The 21,974-nt window shown below is 56.2% G+C and overlaps 1 protein-coding gene across 5 annotated transcripts in view; it reads right to left on the bottom strand.

Moving 5' to 3' along the window:
* Positions 1 to 21,974, bottom strand: part of COL27A1 (collagen type XXVII alpha 1 chain) — a 130,298-nt gene that overhangs the window by 103,860 nt on the left and 4,464 nt on the right. For all 5 annotated transcript variants that reach the window (XR_004902320.1, XR_004902319.1, XM_036022114.1 and 2 more), the window contains exons 2-5: positions 19,533 to 19,603; positions 14,591 to 16,311; positions 6,465 to 6,518; positions 2,395 to 2,448 (exon numbers count right to left, since the gene is read on the bottom strand). Coding sequence is in view for 3 of the 5 variants with exons in the window: in XM_036022114.1 (XP_035878007.1) it covers positions 2,395 to 2,448; positions 6,465 to 6,518; positions 14,591 to 16,311; positions 19,533 to 19,603 (1,900 nt within the window). In the remaining 2 variants the exon portion in view is untranslated. The remainder of the gene's footprint in view (positions 1 to 2,394; positions 2,449 to 6,464; positions 6,519 to 14,590; positions 16,312 to 19,532; positions 19,604 to 21,974) is intronic.

Genomic DNA, 21,974 nt, shown 5'->3' with positions numbered 1-21,974 from the left:
CATGCACACAGGCACATGCACACAGGTTCACAGGTGCATACAGGTCCATACACATACAGGTGCACACAGATGCACGCACATACATGAACTTGTACATGTGCACACACACCCGCCAGCTTTCCAGGTTTCTTGGCAAGGAGCCAGTGAAATAGTTACTGTAACACATGGGAGGGGTGGTTTGGCCAACTTCCATTAATCCCCATTTGGTTCTTTTCTTCGTCAGAACCCAGGCCTTCCAAATCCTGACTCAGTCGCTCTTCACAAGAAATCACAGCATTGTGAGCTGGACAGGGCCTTACAGAGGGAACAGCCCTCCGCTGTCCACCCGCTCCAAGCCTGGGACTGTGCCAGGCCGCCCTGTGCAGCAACTCCGGTCTTCTTCTTAACACCCACAGAATGCAACTCAGGACCAAAACTGGGGTTCAGAGAGGCCGAGTCACAGCCTGGGGTGACGTGCAGGTGAGAGGCAAGGTCTCACTAGGTCTGACTTATCCCGGGTCTGTTTGAGTCTATAGCTCCCTTTACAAATCAGAAGCTTGGGTACTTGGCCCACACCCTCTAGCTGCCCCAGGCTGAAGGGCAGCCCCTTCCCAGCTAGGGCCTCTGTTCATCTGGGCCCCCCACGGTCGCTTCTGCAGAACCCACCCTCTGGGATCTCATATGGCAGCTGCCCCTCCCAGACACTCTCCCACCCTCTGTTGCTCACGAGCCAGCTCTACTGCCTTTTTTGTCCATGGTGCAAGGCCAGGCCCAGGACTACCCAGGATTCCAATGGCCAAAAAAGGACAGCAGCTATCCCCATCCCACCCTTGCCCACCTCAGTCTCCAGCTGGTAAAGGAGCTGGGTTTAAAAACCTTTTGGGGTGGGCCTCCATGTATCCTACTCTGTCCTTTTGTAAAAGGGGAAGCTGAGACCCAAAGAGGGGGTGAACTTGCTCCCTTGCCTGGGGTCCTTACCTGGGGCATTCTAGTTATTTATGGGATTCTCTCTGCATTCTCGGCAGCAGCTCAGTGCTTGAGATCTGGCCTGAGGACAACATCCACAAGTACAGACCCTTAGGGACCGTCTACCTTGAGCCAAGTCTGGCAGTGACTACAGGGAATACCACAGTGGGGACAGGACACAGGGCTTGTCCATGGGAAGATCTTGAGGGGGAAACCAGACAGACAGGTAATAATAATAATAAGCCTAAGAGGTAGCAACTATCACTATCCGCATTTCACATATGAGGACACTAAAGCCCAGAGAAGGTAAGTAACTTTTCTAAGGTCACACAATTAATAAATACAGGTAAGACTCAGGCAGCCTGGTTTCAAAGCCCAAGCTCTTTACATTTCAACGCATTGCAGACAGCAAGTGAAGCCCAGAAGAAAGCTGAGGAAAACTGAGGGTAAATCCCTAACAGGAGTTACCGTTGACCAAAGGCTGGAGGAAGACAAGGAGGAAAGCCAATGAAGTTAAAGCTCAAGAAATGCTCCAGGCACCTTGGTCAGGTGAAGGTGTAAATTCCCAGATACACAAAGCTATTCAGCTCCCCAGTCATTCTCCTGCAAATTCCCCAGTAAGAGATATAAGGAATGTAAAAACTTTAATTAATTGTTTGCACCCTAGCGAGGACAAGACCTGGTCGCCAAACCCAGCACTCCAGCCAATGAGCCTGTGTGATCTTGGGCAAACCTCTCTTCCTTCCTCCCTGCATAGGGAACAATAGGCTGCTTGGACTAGTTAACAAAGCCTTACACAACTAGAAGATGGATGGGAAAGGTATATTGTAAACCATAAATGCTTACAAACATAGTGGGAATGAGAACTATGCTGAGATCCTGTCCTACAGGTAGGGTTGGGAGGTGAAAAGATCTGGCCCCAGCCCTGGAACATCCTCTGAAGAGTCACAGGACTTCTTACTATCACTACTACTGTACTATTTCATGTGATTAGAAGTTCTGACCCATGCAATAAAGCAGGAAAAACAAATAAGACTACTAACCATTGAAGAAAAGGAAACAAAATATCCCTCCACAGCTCAAAACTGGACATGCATCCCTAGAGTGCATCTTAGAATCTCATATCACTAGTCAGACATTCAAGGCTCTCCCTCTCCAGCATCAAATGGCTTTTTCTCCTACTTCTGTTGAGGGCTCTAGGTTCTCGCTGTCCTTCCTCCCCAGTCCCTCCCAACCAGGAATAAACTCCGAACTCCTCATTGTGTCCCCAGCCTGGCACAAGGCCTGGCACTCAGGAGGTGCTCAGGGAGTACCTGTAGCCCAGTATGGATCCTCCGCAATGACCCTAACAACCTCCCATCAGGAGCCCCTAGAAAGCACCCCAAATATGGACCTAATTTCAGCACTCACTCCATGGCCCAATCTCCAGATCCCACAGAAAATACTCACTTTGGCTCCAGGAGGGCCAGGTAGGCCTGGATTTCCATGAGGCCCAGGAGGACCCTGACAGGAAAAAGAAACACAGAGATGAGCGGAAAAGGGGCCGTTCCACTTCCTACAGCAGTGCCAGTGGGTTCTTTCTGCCCACTGGGTCCTCTCCCTCCTCCAAGTCTGAGCACTGTTGTGATAGTGGCCCTCTGGTGGGGAGGGCCCCCTGGATGCCGGGTCCTGTGCTAAGCACTTTCCACTCATTATCTCATTTTCTCCATTAACCCACAAGATAGGTGCCATCACTACGCCTATTCTGAAGATGAGGAAGTTGGTGTTCAGAGGTTTATAATCCTATCAGGTCTGGCCAGCTGCTCAGGGGCAGAGCTAGGTCTCATCTTCAGATGTGATTCCAGAGCACAAAGCACTTAGCAGTGGGACTGACCACCTTTTTACACTCTCTCCAGCTGGCCACATCGGCCCTTCCCAGCTGACTTCCTCGGGCTCCACTTAGCTGTGTGCTTCCCCACTCCACCCCAGTACTTTCTCCCCTCACCGCCTTTGCCATGCTGTTCCAATCATCTGGCATGTGTATCCCATCCATCCCCTCCAGCTGAAACACAGCCCATCCTTTAAGACTTGGCTCAAATGCCACCTCCTCTGGGGAATCTTCCACCATTCAGACTCCTGCTGGACTGTTTTATGAGCCCTCGGAGTTTAGCGTTCAATGAAGGGGACACGTGACCTCTCTGTACACAGGAGGCACAGCCCTCCTGTGGTTACAACACATAGTCAGAGCTCTCCCTTGGATTCCTACAGGCTCTGCACTTACACGGTCCACGAGAGCCCATGGAACAGCTGGGAAGCCTGGGCCCAGAGAGTCAAAGAGTCTTGGCCAACACCATACAGGAGAATAGCGGCCAAATGAGGGCCGGAACCAGCCCTGTTGGCTTCCAGTCCAGGGATTATTCATGGTACTGGCTTTTCCCAGGCCACTATGCTATAACAGCTGGACCCAGCTATGTCCACTTTCTCCAGCAAGGGCCCTGGACTACAGCCTTGCAGCCCAGTAATAAAAACAAAGCCCCGGGAGTCAGGTAATTCCTGAGGGTCTCTGTCCAATAGGCATAATCTGGGACCTTGGGGGTGGGGAGAAGCCCCTCAAAAGGCCCCATGGTGCCCCCACCACACCAGCCTCCAGACACACTGCCCTTGTCCCTGGCTGGCCCTTCTTGACCCATCTGGCTGGCTGTGTATGAACTTGCTGTCTTCTTCCCTGTCCGACACCAACTTCCCAGCTGCAGCCTGTCACATTCCAACCAGGGAACCTCCTTCTTCCTCGATGCCTGAACCGGAACCCTCCTCTTCTCTGGAAACATCTAGAAAGTACAGTGTTCAGAAGCTCACTAAGCCTGGGGTATTTATAATGGTGTCACGGGTGACCCTCCCACTAAAACAGTCCACCTCCCTGCCCCTCCCAGCATCCCACTGTCTGCTGGCACAGGGCTATAACTGGGAAGTGTCAAGACCTGAAACCACTTCTGAGCCTTCCTGCCCCCAGCCTCAGTTTCCCGTCTGTCCTGTCAAGGACTGAAACGTGGTAGTCTCTATGGAACCTAGAAGACCTCAGATGTTCATCCCAGCCCAGGCTCCTGGGGTCTAATCCCAGAGCTCAGCCTGAACTGGACAAAGTTTAAGCAGAGATGTTTGAAGAGGGGCCCCTGACCAACACCCCGGAACCCGGAGTGGGCTGTGCAAAGTCAAGGGTGGCCACTTCTCCCCAGTCCAGCCCCTAGCTGTTCCAAAGATGGTGGGCTAGAGCACTCAGCTACCCCCTCTGCAGCTCATGAAGGTGGGGGCTTCCTGCCTCCCTGCCCCCACCTCCTCACCCCTCTCCAGCCACTGCCTTTCAGTGAAACGAAGCACATAGTTGAGTGGTAGCCAAGCAGACCGATTCTATAAAAGCTGCAGCTCAGAAGGGCCGGTGGGGGCAGGGCCCAGGGATTTCCCAATGTCCCTCCCTCAACAGGCTGATGGGCTACAGGAGTATGTGAAGGTGGGAAGGGGCACGCCACTGGCCTCAGATGAGGCCCCGCCCCGCCCTAAGCCCCAGAGCTACCATCTGCAGAGGAGCTGGGATGGCTTTATCCCACCATTCTATTATCTTTGGAATTTTATGATCTATGGAATTTCCAGTCTAGGAACAGGATGGGGGCGCAGGGAGGAGGCATGCAGGCTGCAACACACAGAAAGACAGAAGGATGTCAGGAGGGTCATCCACTCACTTGTGGAATTTCAGAGCTGGGAGGAACCTCGGGAATGCCTTACTAGGAGCCCATGTTTTATAGATGGGGAAACTAAGGCCCAGAGAAGGAAAAGGACTTGACTAAAATCACACGACTTCTTTGTGGAACTGTTCGGGACTCTCAGACTAGAACTCATGAGCAACCACTCACCCAGCACCTGCTGCATGCAGGGCACTCTACGGAGTGCTGGGTCAGACAAAGAAGTAAGCAGGGCCTGTATCCGGCCCAGAGCGGCTCGGCCAAATACATAGAAAATTAGCACCTAGATGGTTAAGACCGTAGGCTCTGGAGTCAGACTGTCTGGGTTAAACCCTGGCTTTGGCATTTACTTTATGTTTGACTTTATCCAAAGTAACTGAACCTTTCTGAGCTTCAGTTTCCTCACCTGTAAAACGTGGATAACATTAGAACCTATTTCTCAGGGTGGCTGTGAAGACGGAAGGAGATCACACATATACAGCTCCATACACAGAGTCCGGCAGCTGACGGGAGTTTTAGAAAGTGACCTGTGCCACCCAGAGGGCCGGATAAAGCGCTGCAGGAGCCTCGAGGAGGGGCGGTCATCAGAGAAAGGGCTGGCGCCTGTTCTGAGCCATGGATGGAGGACGAGTTCACAGAAGAGGCCTGTGCCAGGCCGACAGGACAGCCTGAGCAATGGCTCAGGGATGGAGGGCTCAGGGGGAGTGTGGGGGCACAGGCAGACTGTCTGGGCCTCGAACACCAGGTCAAAGGGCCTCATCCCGCTCCCAGGCTGCAAGGTCAAGGTCAGTGGTGTCCATGACACCTCTGTGGTCCTAAGCTCTGGGCACATGCTCCGTGGGGATTCTAAATGCAGGTGGAAACACTACTGCTGATGGCAGACTCCAGAGCCCCAGGCCTGGGAGACCAGAGCCAGGTCTAGAGGGAACTAGGGCTCGAGTAATTGCATAACCAGAACCAGCCACTGGGCTCTGAGCTAAAAATATGCCCCAGGCATCTGTTATTGCCAGGGCCTCACCAGGCACCCAGCGTGGGAAAGGCTGATTCAGCCTGGGCACAGATGCCAGGCGCCATGGGTCTGAGTCCTCTTGGGAAAGGTGCAGCCTTCCCTCCGGGAGGGAGGGGTCCCAGCATAGGGCGAAGAGCCTGCGTTTCAGTCCTAGCTCTTCCATTTATTAGATGCTCGGTCTCTTCACCCCTACAGGAGAATGATCATACTGACCCATGGGGGTTCTGGGGAAGAGGGCATCAAACGAGATGGCAGTGAGTGACGTGCCAGGCACACAGGAGCTGTTCTTCAGTCAGAGGCTCAGGCTAGCTCACAGCAGCCACCTCAGCCCTGCCAAGCCCTCCTCTAGCCTCCGCTGAACCTCTCAGTGCAGGGAGCTCGCCTACTCCCGGGCACAGCCCATCCAGCTGCCTGGGTCAGCATCCCTACCCCAGGATGGTCCGCAGATGTGCGAAGTTGAATGCAAGGGTCGTGTCCTCCCAAGTGAGCTTTTTTCCTGGACAAACGCCAAGATCCATCGACTTGGGGGTGTGGTCTGCAGAAATCCCCTCTCCATCCGGGCTCCAAGAGTCATACCCACAATGGACAACTGACCCCCTGTGAGAGGTCACCGCTGTCCTATGCCAGGCCCGTCTACACATTTCCCCTAAGAGCCCTAAGTCAACTCCACAGGACAAAGTGGAAAATGAGTGCCAGAGAGGGGCGTGGGACAGCTCGAGGTCACACAGCAAAGCTGGGACGTGAGGGGCAGGCCAGGGAGCCAGCCAGAGCTCAAAGGATGGTGAGTGATCACTTACCCGAGGCCCCCGTGCACCTGGGGGTCCAGGGAGCCCAGGCAGCCCAGGGGGACCCTGAAGGGAAAGCAAGACAGCGTCAGTACCAGCGGCATGATGAGAATGAGTTAAGCATTCATTCAACAAACCTGTCCAAGAGCTCCACCCACTGCTGAAGAGAGGGCTTCCCCCACATCCCTGCCTGAGGAACTCAGGCCCTTGGGGACTTCCAGGCCTTTGCAGCTGCTGCTATTTCTGTCTTCAAAGCTCTCATCTTTTATTACTCAGCTAACTTAGTATGTCACCTCCTCCAGGAAACCTTCCCTGATCACTCTTCCAATTTAGGCCAAGTTCCCCTCTTTCTCTCTACCTTAAAGACCACTGTATTATTCATGGAATTGTCTGCTCAGAAGCCTGTCTCTCCCACCAGACCATAGTCTCCTCAAAGGAACTAATAGGATGTGAGTCATCTCTCTCTGCCCCCAGGGCTCAGCCAAATGTTTGATAAAATAAAACAGCAACAGACCTCAGAGCTCAGCCAAGTTCTCTGCAGAGCCAGAGCCCAGAAGGGACTTGCCCACAGTCACACCAAGCATCTCTGCACCATGGGGATGCAATGCAGCATAAAGGGCATAAGTATCCAACAGGCATGGGTTCAAATCCCAGTGCTACCATTTACCAGCTAGGTTCGGGCAAGTACCTGTAAATGGGGACCCTCCTCACGGTATTATCTCAAGGATGAAATGTGAGACGGTAGATGTGTAACACAGTACCTGGCGAATAATTGTCACTCAGAGGTCTCAGCTATTTCAGCGGCCACAGCCTGGCCCAGCCTGGCCCAGCCTTCGTCACTGCTCCCCGGGAACTTGCAGCAGCCCCACCATTTGTCTCCCGGCCTCTGCCCTCTGCCCTTTCCAGTGCTCCGCACAGCCTGGTACACATTCCTAAGGCGCTTGCTCCCCTGCTCAACAGCATTTAACCGCTGCCCATTTCCCACAAGAGAAGGGTCTCACCCTGCAACCTGGCATTCAGGGGGCACCTGTCTGGCCTCACCTCCCTTTCCTCCATCCAGGAAGGGTGGCAGCTGAGCCGATGTACTGAACCACGCACTGGCCTTTGTTCAAACCCGGGTTTTGCCCCTCGAGAGCTGGAGACTTGGTGCAAGCCTTTCAGCCTGCCTGTTTTCCACTACGCCCCCTCACGATGGGCTCGAGAGCTGTGGCCCCTCCTCCCCCAAAGGAGTAAACGAGCAGGAACCAAGTGCCTGATCTGAACAACTGAACATGGAGTCTTCGAAGGGAGCCAGGCTTTCGAGGATATGTGAGGCCTGGGGAATTCATTTGTTTCAAATAACCATCAACAGCAGAGATTCCAGGTTTCCTGCCCAGAGTTAAAATCAGTGTTGAAAACCCAGTACGGTTTGGCTGGTAATTAATCCAGACCTCACGCTGGGCAGCCTCGGCTCACAGTGCTGGCCCGTGAACACCACGTGCTTGCTCACCCACGAGTAAAAATCAAGAGAGAGATAGAGACGGGCAGATATGGGTACCAAGGCCCCAGGGTCCCTGAAAAGGGCCCCGGGGGGAGGGAAGGGGACCTCTGTGTGACTTCAGGCAACTTCCAGCCACCTCTGGGCCTCCAGTCCAGCTGGCCATTGGCAGCTATCTCCCATGCAGAGCCCAGGGGCTAGGGGGAGGGTCTCTAGTCCTGGTCCAGTTCTGCAGGTTTGGGATCCAGGGCCAGTGTGCGCCCTGCTGTCCCCAGGGAGCAATCAACTACGGTGAAAGGGTGTAAGGCTAGGACCCTGGGCTCACACTCGGGCAGCCCTCCTTCCTAGCTGTGTGGCTTTGGGCGAGCAACTTCCAGTCTCCAAGGCTTCCTTCTTTAACTATAAAATAGGATATAATAGCATCTAGTGGACAGACAATCTACAAAAAGTGGTGATCCTGGTGCTTGGTACACAGTGAGTGCCCAAAAGTTAGCTGTTGTTTCTGTTAAGCAAGCTGCTGGAACCTCCCCAGCGTGATATTTTAAGCCACCCTCCTCGACATCTGTTTTTCAGGAAGAACAGAAGATTTCCCTTCCTAGAAGGCCTTGCTTGGCCCTATTCTTTCATGCGGCCCAGAATTAAAGGGAAATGCAAGGGCCTTAAGGCCAAGCATCACTGTAGGTGTTGTTATCATCACCAAGCCCCTTTAACGGATGAGAAACCAAAAAGAGGTTCAGAGAGGCAACACGACTTGCCCAAGTCTGCACAGTGAACAGGCAAGGCCTGGATTCAACCCAAAACCGTTTGACATGTTCTCCTACCCTGGGCAACTTCCACAGAGAAAATCTGGGCCAGGTGTATTCTGACTAGCTGTACAAACTTGGATAATTCGCTTCCCTTCTGTGGGCATCTGTAAAACGAACATTTGGGAAGCATCCCAACATTGGCACTTCCTGAACTGCGGGGTGGTGGGGATTCCCTCCTCCAGTTATCTGGTGGAAGAGGAAAAGGGAGGTCATGTCCGTATCACAGAAAAGAAGGCCCAGGCCCAGAGGGTGCGGGGCTCGTGCAGGGCTCCAGGCAGGGACGAGCTCTGTGGCCGGAGCTCCCCCGTGACCCCGGAGGGCTGCCACTGCAGAGGGCCTGGACACTCCCTCTTGGCGTTTCTTCTGCCCCAGAAACGGGGGCATCCAAGCTGAAATCTGACCTCATCCACAACATCTGCGGAGCAGACACCCAGTGCCAGCTGGGACCCACGGCCCGGCCTGGTGATGTCAGTGCACAGCCCGGCTCCTTGACACGGCAGCCCAGCCCCACAGCTGCAGCCCCGGCCGGCCCTCCTCTACCACACCGGGCCGGGGCCTCTCAGTGCCCGGCTGCAGCCACGGGCCAGGCCCTTCCCCACTCGGCAACCACTTTGTCAGTGGGCAAGTGAGAGCGGGCGACCCCTCGCCCCTGATCCAAAACCTTGCCTGTTCTCCGTGCAATGGAAAAACGCAGCCGTTTCTTTCCAGGGCCCAAAGCCTGAGCGGGTGACTCTGGGATGATTCACAAGGCCGGGGTGGGATTTTCCACTCCACGCTGCAAACAACGGGGCCTCTGAGAGGGCCCAGGGCTCGGGGGGAGGGAGCGGGGGCCGCAGGCCTATCTGGGGGAAGAGGCCTGGACTCAGGGCTCAGGAAAACAGAGCCATGGAAACAGCCAAGCCCCCACCCTGGGCTTTCCCCAAGGGTCCTGGCCTCTGACAGCCAGACCTAGGGGAACCCCATCCCACGCAACAAGTCCATCCTTGTGTCCAGTTGCAAGAGCCCGCCTGCCAAGCCTCGCAGAAAGAGGTCCTGGCTGGCATGGCCCCTGGCAGCAAGCAAGGAGAGGTTTCACAGGCCTGGGATCTGGGAGACCTGAGTCCAGTCCTGAGGGGGCTGCTAACGGCCGGGTGACCCCGCACAGTGAGCTTTCAGTCTCTGGACCTCTGTTCAGTGCCCATAGCCCGAGGGCAGGAAGGTGGGGGATCTCAAAGGGCCTTCCTATCTGACATCAGGGTTCATGATGATTCCCAAGAACGGCCCACAGGGTGCTGAGCCTGCCCCAGTCTCTGCCTAAGGGAAGGGCATGCTGGGACAGGGCTACTCTGTGTGGCCGTGAGCAAGTTCCTTCATCTCCTTGTGCCTCTGGGCCTCAGTGTGTCCAGCTGTAAAATGGGATGTAATACTCATCTTCCAAGACAATGTCTGTGTGTTGGTTATTCTCCATTTACTCCCAAGATCCGCCCTGTGCCCTGGGGAGCTGGCCTCTGCAGGCTGCACCCCCAGGCTTCCTTGCTCTCTGCCTCTGGCTGGGGTTGGCCAAGGGGAGGCCACTGCAGACACAGAGAGTGGGGAGGAGATTTCTCTCCCTGCTCCCTCCCTGCTGGGCTATAGTTTGGCCCCTGCTCCTGTCAGAGACCCCTGGCCACCTTTTAACTCTCCTGGGTTCTGGTAACACCTGCCTCTCCCCTTGCACCTTCAGGTCGGACCCCTGTGTGATGCCAGACCCTTTGGCTCCTTCGATGCTGCCCACAGCTCTGTAAATAGTCCCTTCCTTAAACTCTCCTCAATAACCCTCTTCCCCACTTGGAGTCGCAGGATACAGCATGCAAACTGCTTAGCACAGCCCTGGCTGGCGTAGCTCAGTGCATTGAGTGCAGGCCTGCAAACCAAACAGTTGCTGGTTTGATTCCCAGTCAGGGCACATGCCGGGGTTGCAGGCCAGGCTCCCAGTAGGGGGTGCTCGAGAGGTAACACATTGATGTTTCTTTCCCTCTCTTTCTCCTTCCTTTCCCCTCTCTCTAAAACTAAATTTAAAAAAAAACTGCTTAGCACAGAGCCTGGCACATAGTAGGAGCTCAAAAGCACTATGGTAAAGACAGCAAAACACCCCTCCGCTCTACTGGGTTCTAGGTAATACTGGTGTAAGGGGTACATTTCCCAAGATCTAGTCCCAATTCCTAATTGCCAGCAGCAAAAAGGTCCTCCTGTGTCCAAACACTCCTGGTTCTCTCAATGCAACGACACCCCCACAACAACCCGCTGGGACTCAGATTCTGGTGCTGGGTGCTCTATGAGCCTCCCCTCACCCCAGCCACACAGCCTTCCTGGAAAGGTAGGTGGTACCATCTCCCCATTTTACAGAGGCGGAAATCAAAGCTCAGAGAGGTTAAGTGACTTGCCAGAGGTCACACGGCACCTGACACCCAGAAGGCACTCAATCATATTTGTTGAAAGAAGGGAAGGATGGCCAGATAAGAGAATGGTTCAAACCCAGGTCATTCCAAGTCTAAAGTCTGTGGGGCGCTTACACTCCACACAGCCTCCTTATCCCACCAGCACCAGAGAGCTGTGTAACCTCAAGGAACCCGGCCTGGGAAGTCAGGACAACCTGTTTTTTGTAAGGATCAAATTCCTTCATTCACAGATAGTTATGGAGCGTCTGCTGTGGGCCAGGCCCTCAGCTGGGTCTCCCTGAGGTGACGCCTGCAAGAAGTGCATGCGCGTGCAAATGCCAGCGGCCTGATCGTGAATAAATAAGGCCTTGACTCGCCTCCTCCCAGGCGTGGGGCTTCTGTGCAGCTTCTGTGCAGCCTCTGTGCAGCCTCTGTGAACCACAGCCTCCCGCCCCTCCCCAGCCTGGGCCCAGCTCAGCTTTTCCATGCTCCCCCTGCTCCTGGGGCTCCCACAGAGCTTCCCCGCTCCGTGGCTACAGCTCCTGGCAGGCCCAGGCCCAGAGCTCTGTCTCAGCCTCAGCCGGTCTATCCTGTGCCCCCTTGACAAGCGTGTAGAACCATTCAGACACAGCCATGGCTCCCCTCTCGGGCTCTGAAAGGATCCACAGCCATTCCTAAGAAGGGAGCTCTTCCAATGTCATGCCATGAGGGTAGACAACCCCAGAGAGAGGAAAGAAGTTCCCCAAGTCACCCAGCAACACAGACCTCCAAGGCAGCCTTGGAGATCATCCAACTTGCTTCCTCACAGGAGCTGAGAGCTGCTGTCTTACGTTCTGCAGAGACCGGGAGCTGAGGGCAAGTCAGGGCAACAGAGCTAATATGTAGCGGGGCCAAGATTCGAACCCAGGACTGCATGTTCCCAGCCTGGGGACAATTAAGCCCCATGCCCCAGGCAACACAGCTCTTGCTTTGCTGGGATTAGGTTTTGAATGTATATGGGGGCTGAGGGCAGATGACAGAGAACAGAAGAAACATGTGTTCTTGCCACCACTTAAAGATGCCACTTTGATTTCATATCTGGTATCTGGTGAAATATAAATTACCAGCGTGTCCCCTGTCACACAGAGAACTGAACAAAGCTTCTGGATTCCTATTGGAATGAGGCTAGCTTCCAAGCTGAGGGAGGGCAGAATTAGGGAGCAGTGGGGGGCATGAGGCAGGATGCCCCCCGGGTGGACTGCTGTCTTCCCTCTCACCCTCACCCGTTCAGGGCTGGAGGAGTAGGGAGAGCCATGGCCGTTGTTGGAAGCTGGGGACCTGGAGGTGCATCCCAGCCCCTGCGGGGACATGCTGGCTGCCCTTGGCCGAGCCTTACGTCCCTCTAACCCTTGTGTCCTCATCTGTAGAGGAGGGATTAACACACACGTCCTGCCCCTCTGGCACCAGCTCCTGTGAGGTCCTAGAGGGAAATGCCACCCATGTGGAAGTACCTCACAAACTTCATAGGGATAGAAACAGAAGATTCTAGATTTTGAGCTCTTCCTTTGAGGCCCCAGGCCCAGGGACTAACACATCTCTGAAACCCCCGGCTCCCATCTCTGCATCTAGGGTCTCAGAGTGGACATTCATGGGGTGGGATGTAGTGTTCTGCAGTCCGGAGCTGGGCCATAAACTTCAACTCTGCCTTCCATGTGCTGTGCACCCTTGGGCAAGTCCTGGCCCTCTCTGGGCACAGCCTCCAAGTTCCACCCCTGCCCACTGAGGAGGGTTGAACTGAATGATGCCTAAGCACCACCCACTGCACAGGACAACTCCAGCACCTTCTTCCACCACGGCGAAGCCCAAGGAGGAGACCTGGAGGGAGGCTTCACCTCCTGCTGACCCACCCTGCCAAACCCAGGAGGGAGGAGGGAGGCTCAGGCATCCGCCAGACCCGAAGGCAGAGTCTACACCCCTACGATCCATTCTTGTTGCAGTTCTGTTGGCTTGGACAAGGCCCTCCTCCCTCCGCACCACACACAGCTCGGGAGGCAGGGCTGGCTTCCTCTGCTAGGCAGAGTGGAGACCCTGAATCTTACTCCACTGTCAAAGGGAGAATATTCACCCCCTTTCAACTACACAGCCAGTGAGCTAGCACCCGTGCAGCTTGGGGACCTGAGCTATCAGGGCCCCAGGCACCCGGCGCCTGAGTCGTCGGCATAGCCTGGAGGGTCTGTCCCGTCCTCAGCTCCCAACTCTCTGTCCTGCCAATTGCAGACCACAGGGACTTGAGCAGAACGTTGACATAACTGCCAAGCAATGCACACAATTTCCATAAGTTCTACAATATGGTTATAATAAAAACGGTGCCTCGGTCCTCCTGGAGACAGGCTGAATAAATATTATTCCTAATGATTATTAAAACGTATTAAGTGTGTTTGTAAGGCCCAGGAACTCCCAGCATCTGCCACTGTCTCCACGTTGCAGGGAACCCGCAAACACAGAGCCCGCAAGGAGGAAGCCGCACGGTGGCCATCACCGAGGCGGGAGGACCGAGCTGAGGCCCAGGCTTCCTGGAAACTCCATCCCACCATTTCTCTGGCTGCGGGAACAGGCCTCCGGCTGCAGAAAGGCCGTTGCTCCTGGAGACCGTCCCAGGCAAGCTGGAGGCATTGACCCTGAGACTGTCTGCTGCACGTGGAACATTCCTTCTCCTTTCCCTGACTGCGGGGATCCAACTGACCCTCCTTACCCCACACCCCCCTACCAGAGGCCACCAATCGAATGTCTGCAGGATCCAGGCCGGCGACACCGACGGGTGGAAGGGCCGGGTCGGAAGGCCCAGTCGGGAGTCAGGAGACGAGGGGACTGGTGCAGAGAGCAGCGGACCTGTCCCGTCTAAAGGGGCAGCCCTGACCTGGCCGCCGGCCACAGGCCACGGCATCTCTACCACTTCCAAGAGATTTCTTTCGTAAGAAATCTCTCGTATTTTAAAAATGTTAGTTAACGTATTAAATATTTTTAAACAAGGTTGCATGTGCCAAAGAAAACACATTCAGGAGTACCCCCGTGGGACCGTCGTCTGAGACTACCAGGCAAGCTGCTGGGCCCAGGAGCTGGACCTCGGAGGCTGCATGACTCAGGGCTGGCCGGTTCATGGTTTTCCTCAAGCCACTTGACCTTTATAGTTGGAGTAGTAAAGGATGACCTGGGGCCTGGGCCAACTAAAGCCCAAGGGTGCTCTTTACCTGAGCCGAGCCGGGCTCAGACGATCACGAACACAGGGGACTTACAATCACAAACATAGCAGAGGTGGAGGAGTGGGGGACCCGGGTTTGCATCCCGACCCTGCTCATAGCCAGCTCCCCACTCTAAGGATCTTCTCTTCCTCTGCCCTTACTAGAGACAACCCACTTGACCCAAACCGCCCCCATTACCCACTAGAGCTCCAAGCAGCACGCACCCCTCACCCACTCTTACCGGCAAACCACAGTCTCCCTTGGGCCCCGGAGGCCCCATCAGCAGCGGGAAAGGCGTGGGTCCCACCAGGTGGAAGAGCGAATAGCCACTGCTCGTGGGCCAGGGGCTGGAGGACAGGAATCGCGCTGGGACCAGCACCGGGGCCGGGGTGCTCTGCTGGCCAGGCCGGGGCTGTCTGGGGCTGGGCCGTGTCGTCAGATCACGGATGGGGTCATCCCTGGCTGCCTTCCCGGCTCGGAAGGGGAAGGGCTTCCGGGGGCTGCTCTTGGGTCTGGCTTTCTTTGTGTCTTCTGATCCAGTGGGTTTCTTGCTTCCAGAGGGGACTGAACCAGGAGTGAGGGTAGGAGGCATCACTGTGGCTAGTGGCCGAGTGGTCCTGGTAGAGCCAGGACTGGAGGCAGGCGATGGAGGCGAAACAGTGGGCTGGGGAGGTTGGTGCGTGCTGGTGCGTGCAGGAGCTGGCTCACCGGCACGACTGCTCATCTTGGCCTCCGTCCGGACCGCTGGGGGAAAGGGCTTTTGAGAGGCACCAGTGACAGGGGACAGGGGCCGGGCGCTGGGTGGTAGGGGTCTGGGCGTGACAGGGTTCTTCTGGATCAGCTTCACGGAGGGATGGGACACTTTGGCAGGAGCTGGTTGTAAAGTTGGTGTCGCTGGCTTCTTAGTGGGAGGGGCTGATTTTGTGAAAGGTGGAGCTGCCTTCTGGGTGGGGCGAGGGCTTTTGGCAGGGGGAATTGAAGGAGAAGGGGCCAAAGGCTTGACTGGGTGGCTTTTGGGGATTTTGGTGGCTGCGCTCTTTTGCAGTGGCTGGACAGGCGTGGCGGGGCTGGCAGGAGAGGCTCGGGGCACGGGAGGAAGCACGTCACTCGCTGACAGCTTGGCAGGCGGCAGTGGGGTCCGGGCTCGTTCCCGCACTGAGACAGGCTTGTGAGGGTTTGTGTTGCTAGTCCTTAGGGGCTTGCTGGGTGTGGCGGGCACCACAGTCACCCTGCCTGCTGGCCGTGACCCCAGGGCTGGCATGGCAGTGGTCAGGTTCTCCAGGCCCAGCAGGGCAAGGTCGGTCTGGAAGGCGAAGGGTGCACCAGGGTCTTGGGGGAGAAGGGGCCCCAGCTGGGGCCGGTACATGTCAGCCTGTCCACACTGCTTTCTCAGGTGGGTACAGTAATTGTGAGCGACCTGCGTCACAGGGTAGATACTGAACTGGCACACAGCACCTTCAAACTGGACCGCATGCGGGCTCATCTTTCCAAAGAGGAAGGAGCCCTCCGGGTCAAGCACCGGGTCCCTGTGGAAGCCCAGCGGGATGGGCACCCGGCGCTGCCCACAGGCCGTCGCCAGGGTGACCGTGCGGCTGCGGAGCTCCAGGGCTAGGTGGTGCCAGCGCCCATCGTGCACGTCCAGGTCGAAGGCCACGGAGCGCCGGGGCCCCAGGTGGACGACCGTCTGGCCGGGGAGGAACTGCAGGCCCAGCTGCAGCTTGTGCTTCCGGCTGCGGACGGCGAAGAGGAAGGCATGGTTCACCCGATGGGAGCAGAGGCTCAGCACCAGCGCCAGCTCTGTGCCCAGGGAGGCCGGGATGACGGCGGTCGTGGGGGCCTGGAGCCGGGCCCGCTGCGTAACAATGAAGCCTGACTGGAACGGGATGACCCCCGGGGGCGGGGGGCTCCGGCCACCCACTGCCTTGGTCCAGCTGAGGCCCAGCCGCTGGAGGACATCCACATCTGGAGAGGGCGGGCACAGGGGGAGAGGGCTTGGTCAGGGTCTGCTCCAGCCCCAGCCCCAGCCCCCTCCTGGTGCACAGGCAGTGAGGCCAGCCCACGGACCGCCACCTGCTGCCCCCTGGTTGATGGCTGTGGCCGAGACTGCCGAGTTGGAACCAGTCCCTTGTCTTGCACATAATGGTTAAGAAAACACAGACTCTGGAGCCAAACTTCCTGAGTTCAAATCCCAGCTTCATCACTCACTAGTCTTATGCCTTTAGTGCCTTTGTTTTCCCATATATCAAATGGGATAACAATCATCCCAAACTCAGAAGGATGTTGTGAGGAATGCCAGCACAAAAACACACATCTCCAAACAATAGCTATTAATATTAAAAGTGACCATCATCACCCAGTGCTAGTGCTAAGAATATTAGAGGCTGTCCCCTGTGACCTGTTCCCCCCATCCCCCGCCTGAAAAGCCATCTCCTCCAGGCAGCAGTCCCATGAGTGAGGGAGCAGGGTGACAGGAATGGCCATGTCACTGGAGCTTGGGAAGGATGTCCACCTTTAGGAGCCTACTGAGTCCCCGCCCCACTGCCGAGGTCTCTGTCTGGCCAGAGCAGGCTCAGGGGAGCTTCTATGTACATAGGAGGGAGAGGACAGTTCCAATGACTCTCCCTGGGTGGCCTTGGAGAGAGGAGAGGAAGTCATCCAGGCATCCATCCCTGCAACCTCTGTCCTCTGGCAGAACACGGGCTGGCCAGGTCACATCCGCCCAGTAATGACAGCGGCAGGGCTAGCCCCAGCGAGAGGCGCGCTTCCAGGGTGTTTGCGGAAAGGCGGCCTGACCTTGCCTCTCACCAGCCCTTCAACCGCCGAGCTGCCAGGGCCTGCAGAATCTGGCTGTCAGCTGGCGGTCTCGGCAGGCAAGGAGAGGCTGCCACAGGACCTGGGGTCTGGGTCAGGTCCCCGGGGCCCCTCCCCTGAGCTCCTCACCCTAGCCCCTGAGTGTGGAATGCCCCCTCCCTCACGACCCAAAGTGAGGTGTGTGCACCGGGCTCAGTGCGGCACTTAGCACTGAGTAGTCCCTCGACTGACAACAGAGATGATGGACAGCTAGACGGGCGGGGAGAAACTGAGAACATAGGTGCTGGCCTCATGGCGGCACAGCAGGCTCTGGGGTCAGAAGGCCCGACTTTAGACCCAGGTAAGACCACCAGAGTCTGGGCCCTAAGTCTCAGCTTCCCCCGCTGTAAAACAGGGCTACGAAGAGTGGCTGCATCATAGGGCAGCTGGGAGAAGAAATGGTGGTCTTCCTCATCTCCTCCGACTCGGCCTGCACCAGGGCCCTCGGGCCAAGGCTCTCCCTGACACCCAGGCCTCCGTTTCCCTGCCTGTAAGACAAGCCACAAAGGGCTAACTCCACCCGAAGAGCTCTGTAGCTGCAGGCCGCCCTTTCAGTCACTTGGACTGAAGACCCTTACTCCTCCCTAGGACCCTAAGGCCCTCATTTCACGTCAGATTCCTCCTTGTCCCCCACCTTTTCTGCCTGCAGATCCTAAGCTAAAGTAAACCATTGCTTAAGAACTCTCGGAGTAGTAGTGTATTTTGTGCGGTTAAGCACTGGAAACCTCTTTGTTATCTCCAAGAGCTGCTCACTATAAACAACTTAGAATGGAGGAGCCATTTGTTGGGGAAAAGGTAAGGGCAGGAAGCCACCTGTGCCTCCCCTTGTGCCACCTCAGCAGCCCCAGGCAGACCCCCAGGCCTGCACGCATCTCTCCCTGAACACTGCAGCGTGTAGCCAATTGCACTCGCCCCGGGAAAAATGACAACTGGCCAGACCAGGTGGCACCAGTGAGGTTTCCCTGAATGTCCTCTCCAAGTGGGTTTCAAAGCCTCCCCCACAGACCGCCTGCAGCTCATGGGCAGAGCCCCAAACTCTTGCCCCTGGAGCAGAGGTGGTCATTACCGAGCTTCTGAAGCATCTGGCGGCTCTGGGCTCCACAGCAGAGAGAAAGGGGCTGTTCTTGCCCAAACTTTTCAGGTAAGTAATAGAATTAACAATAGTAACTGATCTTTTTATTGAGCACTTACTATGTACCAAGTACTTTCCATGCATTACCTTGCTTGATTCTCTCAATTATCTATGAAGCAAGTATTGTTTGCTATCCCCACTTTCGAAATAAGGGTCAGAAAAGTGTGCTATAACCTGCCCGAGGGCATGCAGCTTATAATAAAAGGCACAGCTTGGCTCCAGGATCTTTGTTCTTAGCCACTATGCTATTCTGGGCTGGAGCCCCTCAGACAGGTTGGAACTCGGGGCGGAGACACATCCAGAATCCCATCAGGGGTGAGGAGCTAGGGGACAGGAGAATGAACACAGCCCAGCGCCAAGATGGAAGGGCCCAGCCAGCTGGCCGCAGCAAGATCCCTTTATTACATAAACCTGGCTCCACACAGCTCCGGCCTCTCCCCAACCCCCAGTGCCTGACTCAGGACTCTGGACAGCTGTTCACCTACTTTGTGGGAGAAACAGCAAGTTCGGAAAATATGACATTTGCACAAAATGTTGCCGGGCAGCAGGAGTCTCTTCCGGGCACGGCCCTCCTCTCCCGGGGGCCCAATCCCTGCCCAGCGGCCAGGTCAGGCCACAGGGGCTCTGGGAGTGCCCGGCGGCCTGCCTCGCACACGGCGGCCGTGGAGAAGGGGGAAGGGCTGCTATTTTAAGAGGCCTCGTGGCTGCTTGACAAACAGATGTGGGAGAGGTTTCAGTTTCAAGGGGCAGCTGTGTAGCCAGCCCACTGCTGCCCTGGCCCCCTGGACAGCTCCTCGGGAAGAGCTGGGAAGAGCAGGCTCTCCCGGCAAGGGGAGGGTGGTCACAGCCTTGGGCAATGATAGTTATGGCCTTCGAGCCTCCCCTCCGCAGTTGTCCCAGGACAAACAGGGACAAGTGAGACCGAATGGCCCGGAGCAACCTACTCAAACTGTGCCCCCCAGAGAGGAATGAAGGGATCACCCCTCCACATTTCTGCAGAGCCCTTCCCACCCCTTACAGAACATGGAACGTGATTCTTTCATGCCCGGAGAGAATTCGCCAAGGATCGGCTCCATTCTAGTACCGACGAGAAAACCAAGGCTTTGAGCTCCGCTTAGGTGCACGGGTGGCCCCTACCCCTGCATTCTCCAGGGGCTTCTGTTCTCCCGTCTCCCCCTGGACAAAGAGAAGAGAGCGTTACCTTCAGGAGCTCCTTGGGTGGAGGCCAGGTGCCAGGCAAATGAGACTAAGATCCAGGTGAAGAGAAACCCCCTAGAGAACAGGAGACACAAGCAGAGGCGGCATCAGCTTCCACCCCTCGGTCCAGATCCGGCTGGGGAGCTGGAGTGGATCCCCCAGCCCAGGCCCATCCCGGTCTCAGCCACGGGGCGTGGGAGGCAAGGTGCAGGCTCTAGGACCCCATTGGAACAGTCGGCACCCATGGGTCTCTATAGGGCACAGTCTCTTGGGGCAGGAACTGCATACACGGCACAAATATGACCTTGCTTTTTACAGAGTGATAAACCAAGGTCATGGAACAGGAAACAGTGAACGGGAAGCCCTGCCCTGAGTGTCAGGAAAGCCAAGGTCCAGCTCAAAACCTTCCACCAATTCACTGGGCAGCAAGGAGCCAGCCCCTGCCCCTCCCTCTCTCTGAGCATCAGTCTCCCCATCGTACTATGGCCTCATGATCTTGAGGCCCAATGGGTGGTACAGCGAGGGCTACAAGGTCGGCGGGGAGACCAGTCCAGTCTGCTTGGATGACCAGTGTCCTCCAAGGGCAGCAGAGAGGAAAACTCACTCTCCAGGCCCAAGGCATGGAGCAGGAGGAGATTCCTTAACCAGGACCAGTGCGTGCTAAGGAAGAGATGCCTAGCTGGCTTCACACTGATGGAAATCGGGAGGAGAAAAGAGAGCAGATGGTAGGGAGCCTGGCAGGTGCAGGTGCAAACCCGGCCCCATGGCTTACCAGCTGTGTGGCCCCGAATGAGTCGCTCAACCTCCCTGAGCCTGTCTCCTCCTCTGAAACACGGCTGGTACTACTCCCTATCTTGCAGGTCAGGCATGAGGACTGAAGAAGCTCATGCACATTAAGGGCTTGGCCTGCCACCAGCCACGCAAGTGCTCCACAGGCTGTCCCTGCTGCTCCGGCACTTTGGGGACTGCAGGGTTAATGCTCTGCCCAGTGGCTCCTGCCAAGATGGGCAGAGGCAGTGATCCACTTACACCTTCCTGTGGGAGCAGCCACTGGGGATACCCGAAGCTACCTGGGGCATTTGATCCTTGAGTAGGCAAAGGGGAGGGCGGCACGTGGCCAGAGATGGCTGGCCAGGCTGCAGGCCAAGACTGTTGTGAGGGGCAGGTGGGGAGGGCTAAGGCTGGGACGCACAGGCCCAGGATCCGCCACCGACCAGCACCAGCAATCTCTAAAGGTCAGATTGCCTAGCTGTCCTGGAGCTGTCTGGAGAGCAGGCCGACCTTCTGGCGTGGCTTGCCCACTTGCATCAAATGGCAGCCCTGTCAGCCCTGCAAAGAAATAATAGGCAGCTTTGCTGGACAAAAACGGGGGCTTAGGGAGGGCAGGGACTTCCTCAAGGTCGCCCTGGGCAGGCTCTGGGGCCGTAATTCTTGGGTACTGTTCTCTCCATCCACCAGGTGGACACTTCGGGAAACTGGAGCCAGATGTACTGGGGAAGAGCCGTCTCCTGGGGCCCAGCCATGGCAGGTCCAGAAGCCCAACTGCACACCAAGTTCTGAGAAGCCCTGAAAGAAATGGGCCGCACTTTCTGTCACTCAGCAGTCCCTGAACTCAGAGGACCAGGAACTCATTTTTTTCTGAGGATGCCACCTCAGAAGATACTGCCCCTCATTGCCCCATGTTCTTGCAACCTCACTAGTTTCTGTTCCATGTCCTTCCAGCCTCCTCTCTCCCCAGTTCTCCCAGGCACCAGCCCTCACTGCTCGAGCCTCACTGTGTGACGTCACGTCCCCCCCCGTATTCGAATGTTTCCCAAGCTGCTGAAGAGCAGCCACGTGGAGCAGAGAAGGGGCAACAACCACACGTGTAGTTCTCGGTCAGTTCTTCCTGCTGGGCTATGCCAAGGCGACTAGTCTGTAGAGAATAAGGGGGTAAAGGAGGGGAAAATATTTTCAGTCCCCAAAGTTCAGGAGGAAGAAGACACACAAGGGAGATGGGATCAGAATCTTCTCTTCAATTAAGCTTCCTAACGCCATGGTTGCTAACTTGAGAATTTCAGCCCTGGAGGTCTGTGACAAAAATATTTGTCCCCCATTCACTCACCTGGAAAAAATGCCACTGACCTGGGTTCTGTGCGCCCTTGACCCATAAACTTGCAAAGGATAGGGCGGGAGTATAGAGTGGGAGAAGACCCCATGAGTTCATCTAGAGGCCAGATTCTAGCCCCGCCCCCTTACTGTAGAGATGGGCAGCCGAGGCCCGCAGAGGGGCAGCGCCTTGCCTAGAGCCACACAGCGCCTCGGTGGTGGCCCGTATCATCTGACTGCGTTGCTGAACACACAGGCCTTTTCCCTGGGTTTGCCTCCCGTGGAGAAGAAACCAGAGACTTACAGGGACTTCCTACTTGCCGGAGCCCAGAGTCCCAGCCTTCACCAACCAGAACAG

Source organism: Phyllostomus discolor, chromosome 3 (assembly GCF_004126475.2).
Source record: "Phyllostomus discolor isolate MPI-MPIP mPhyDis1 chromosome 3, mPhyDis1.pri.v3, whole genome shotgun sequence".
NCBI classification, from domain to species: Eukaryota; Metazoa; Chordata; class Mammalia; order Chiroptera; family Phyllostomidae; genus Phyllostomus; species Phyllostomus discolor.
The sequence above is the reverse complement of the archived record's forward strand: the minus strand, read 5'-3'. Positions and strand labels throughout refer to the sequence as shown.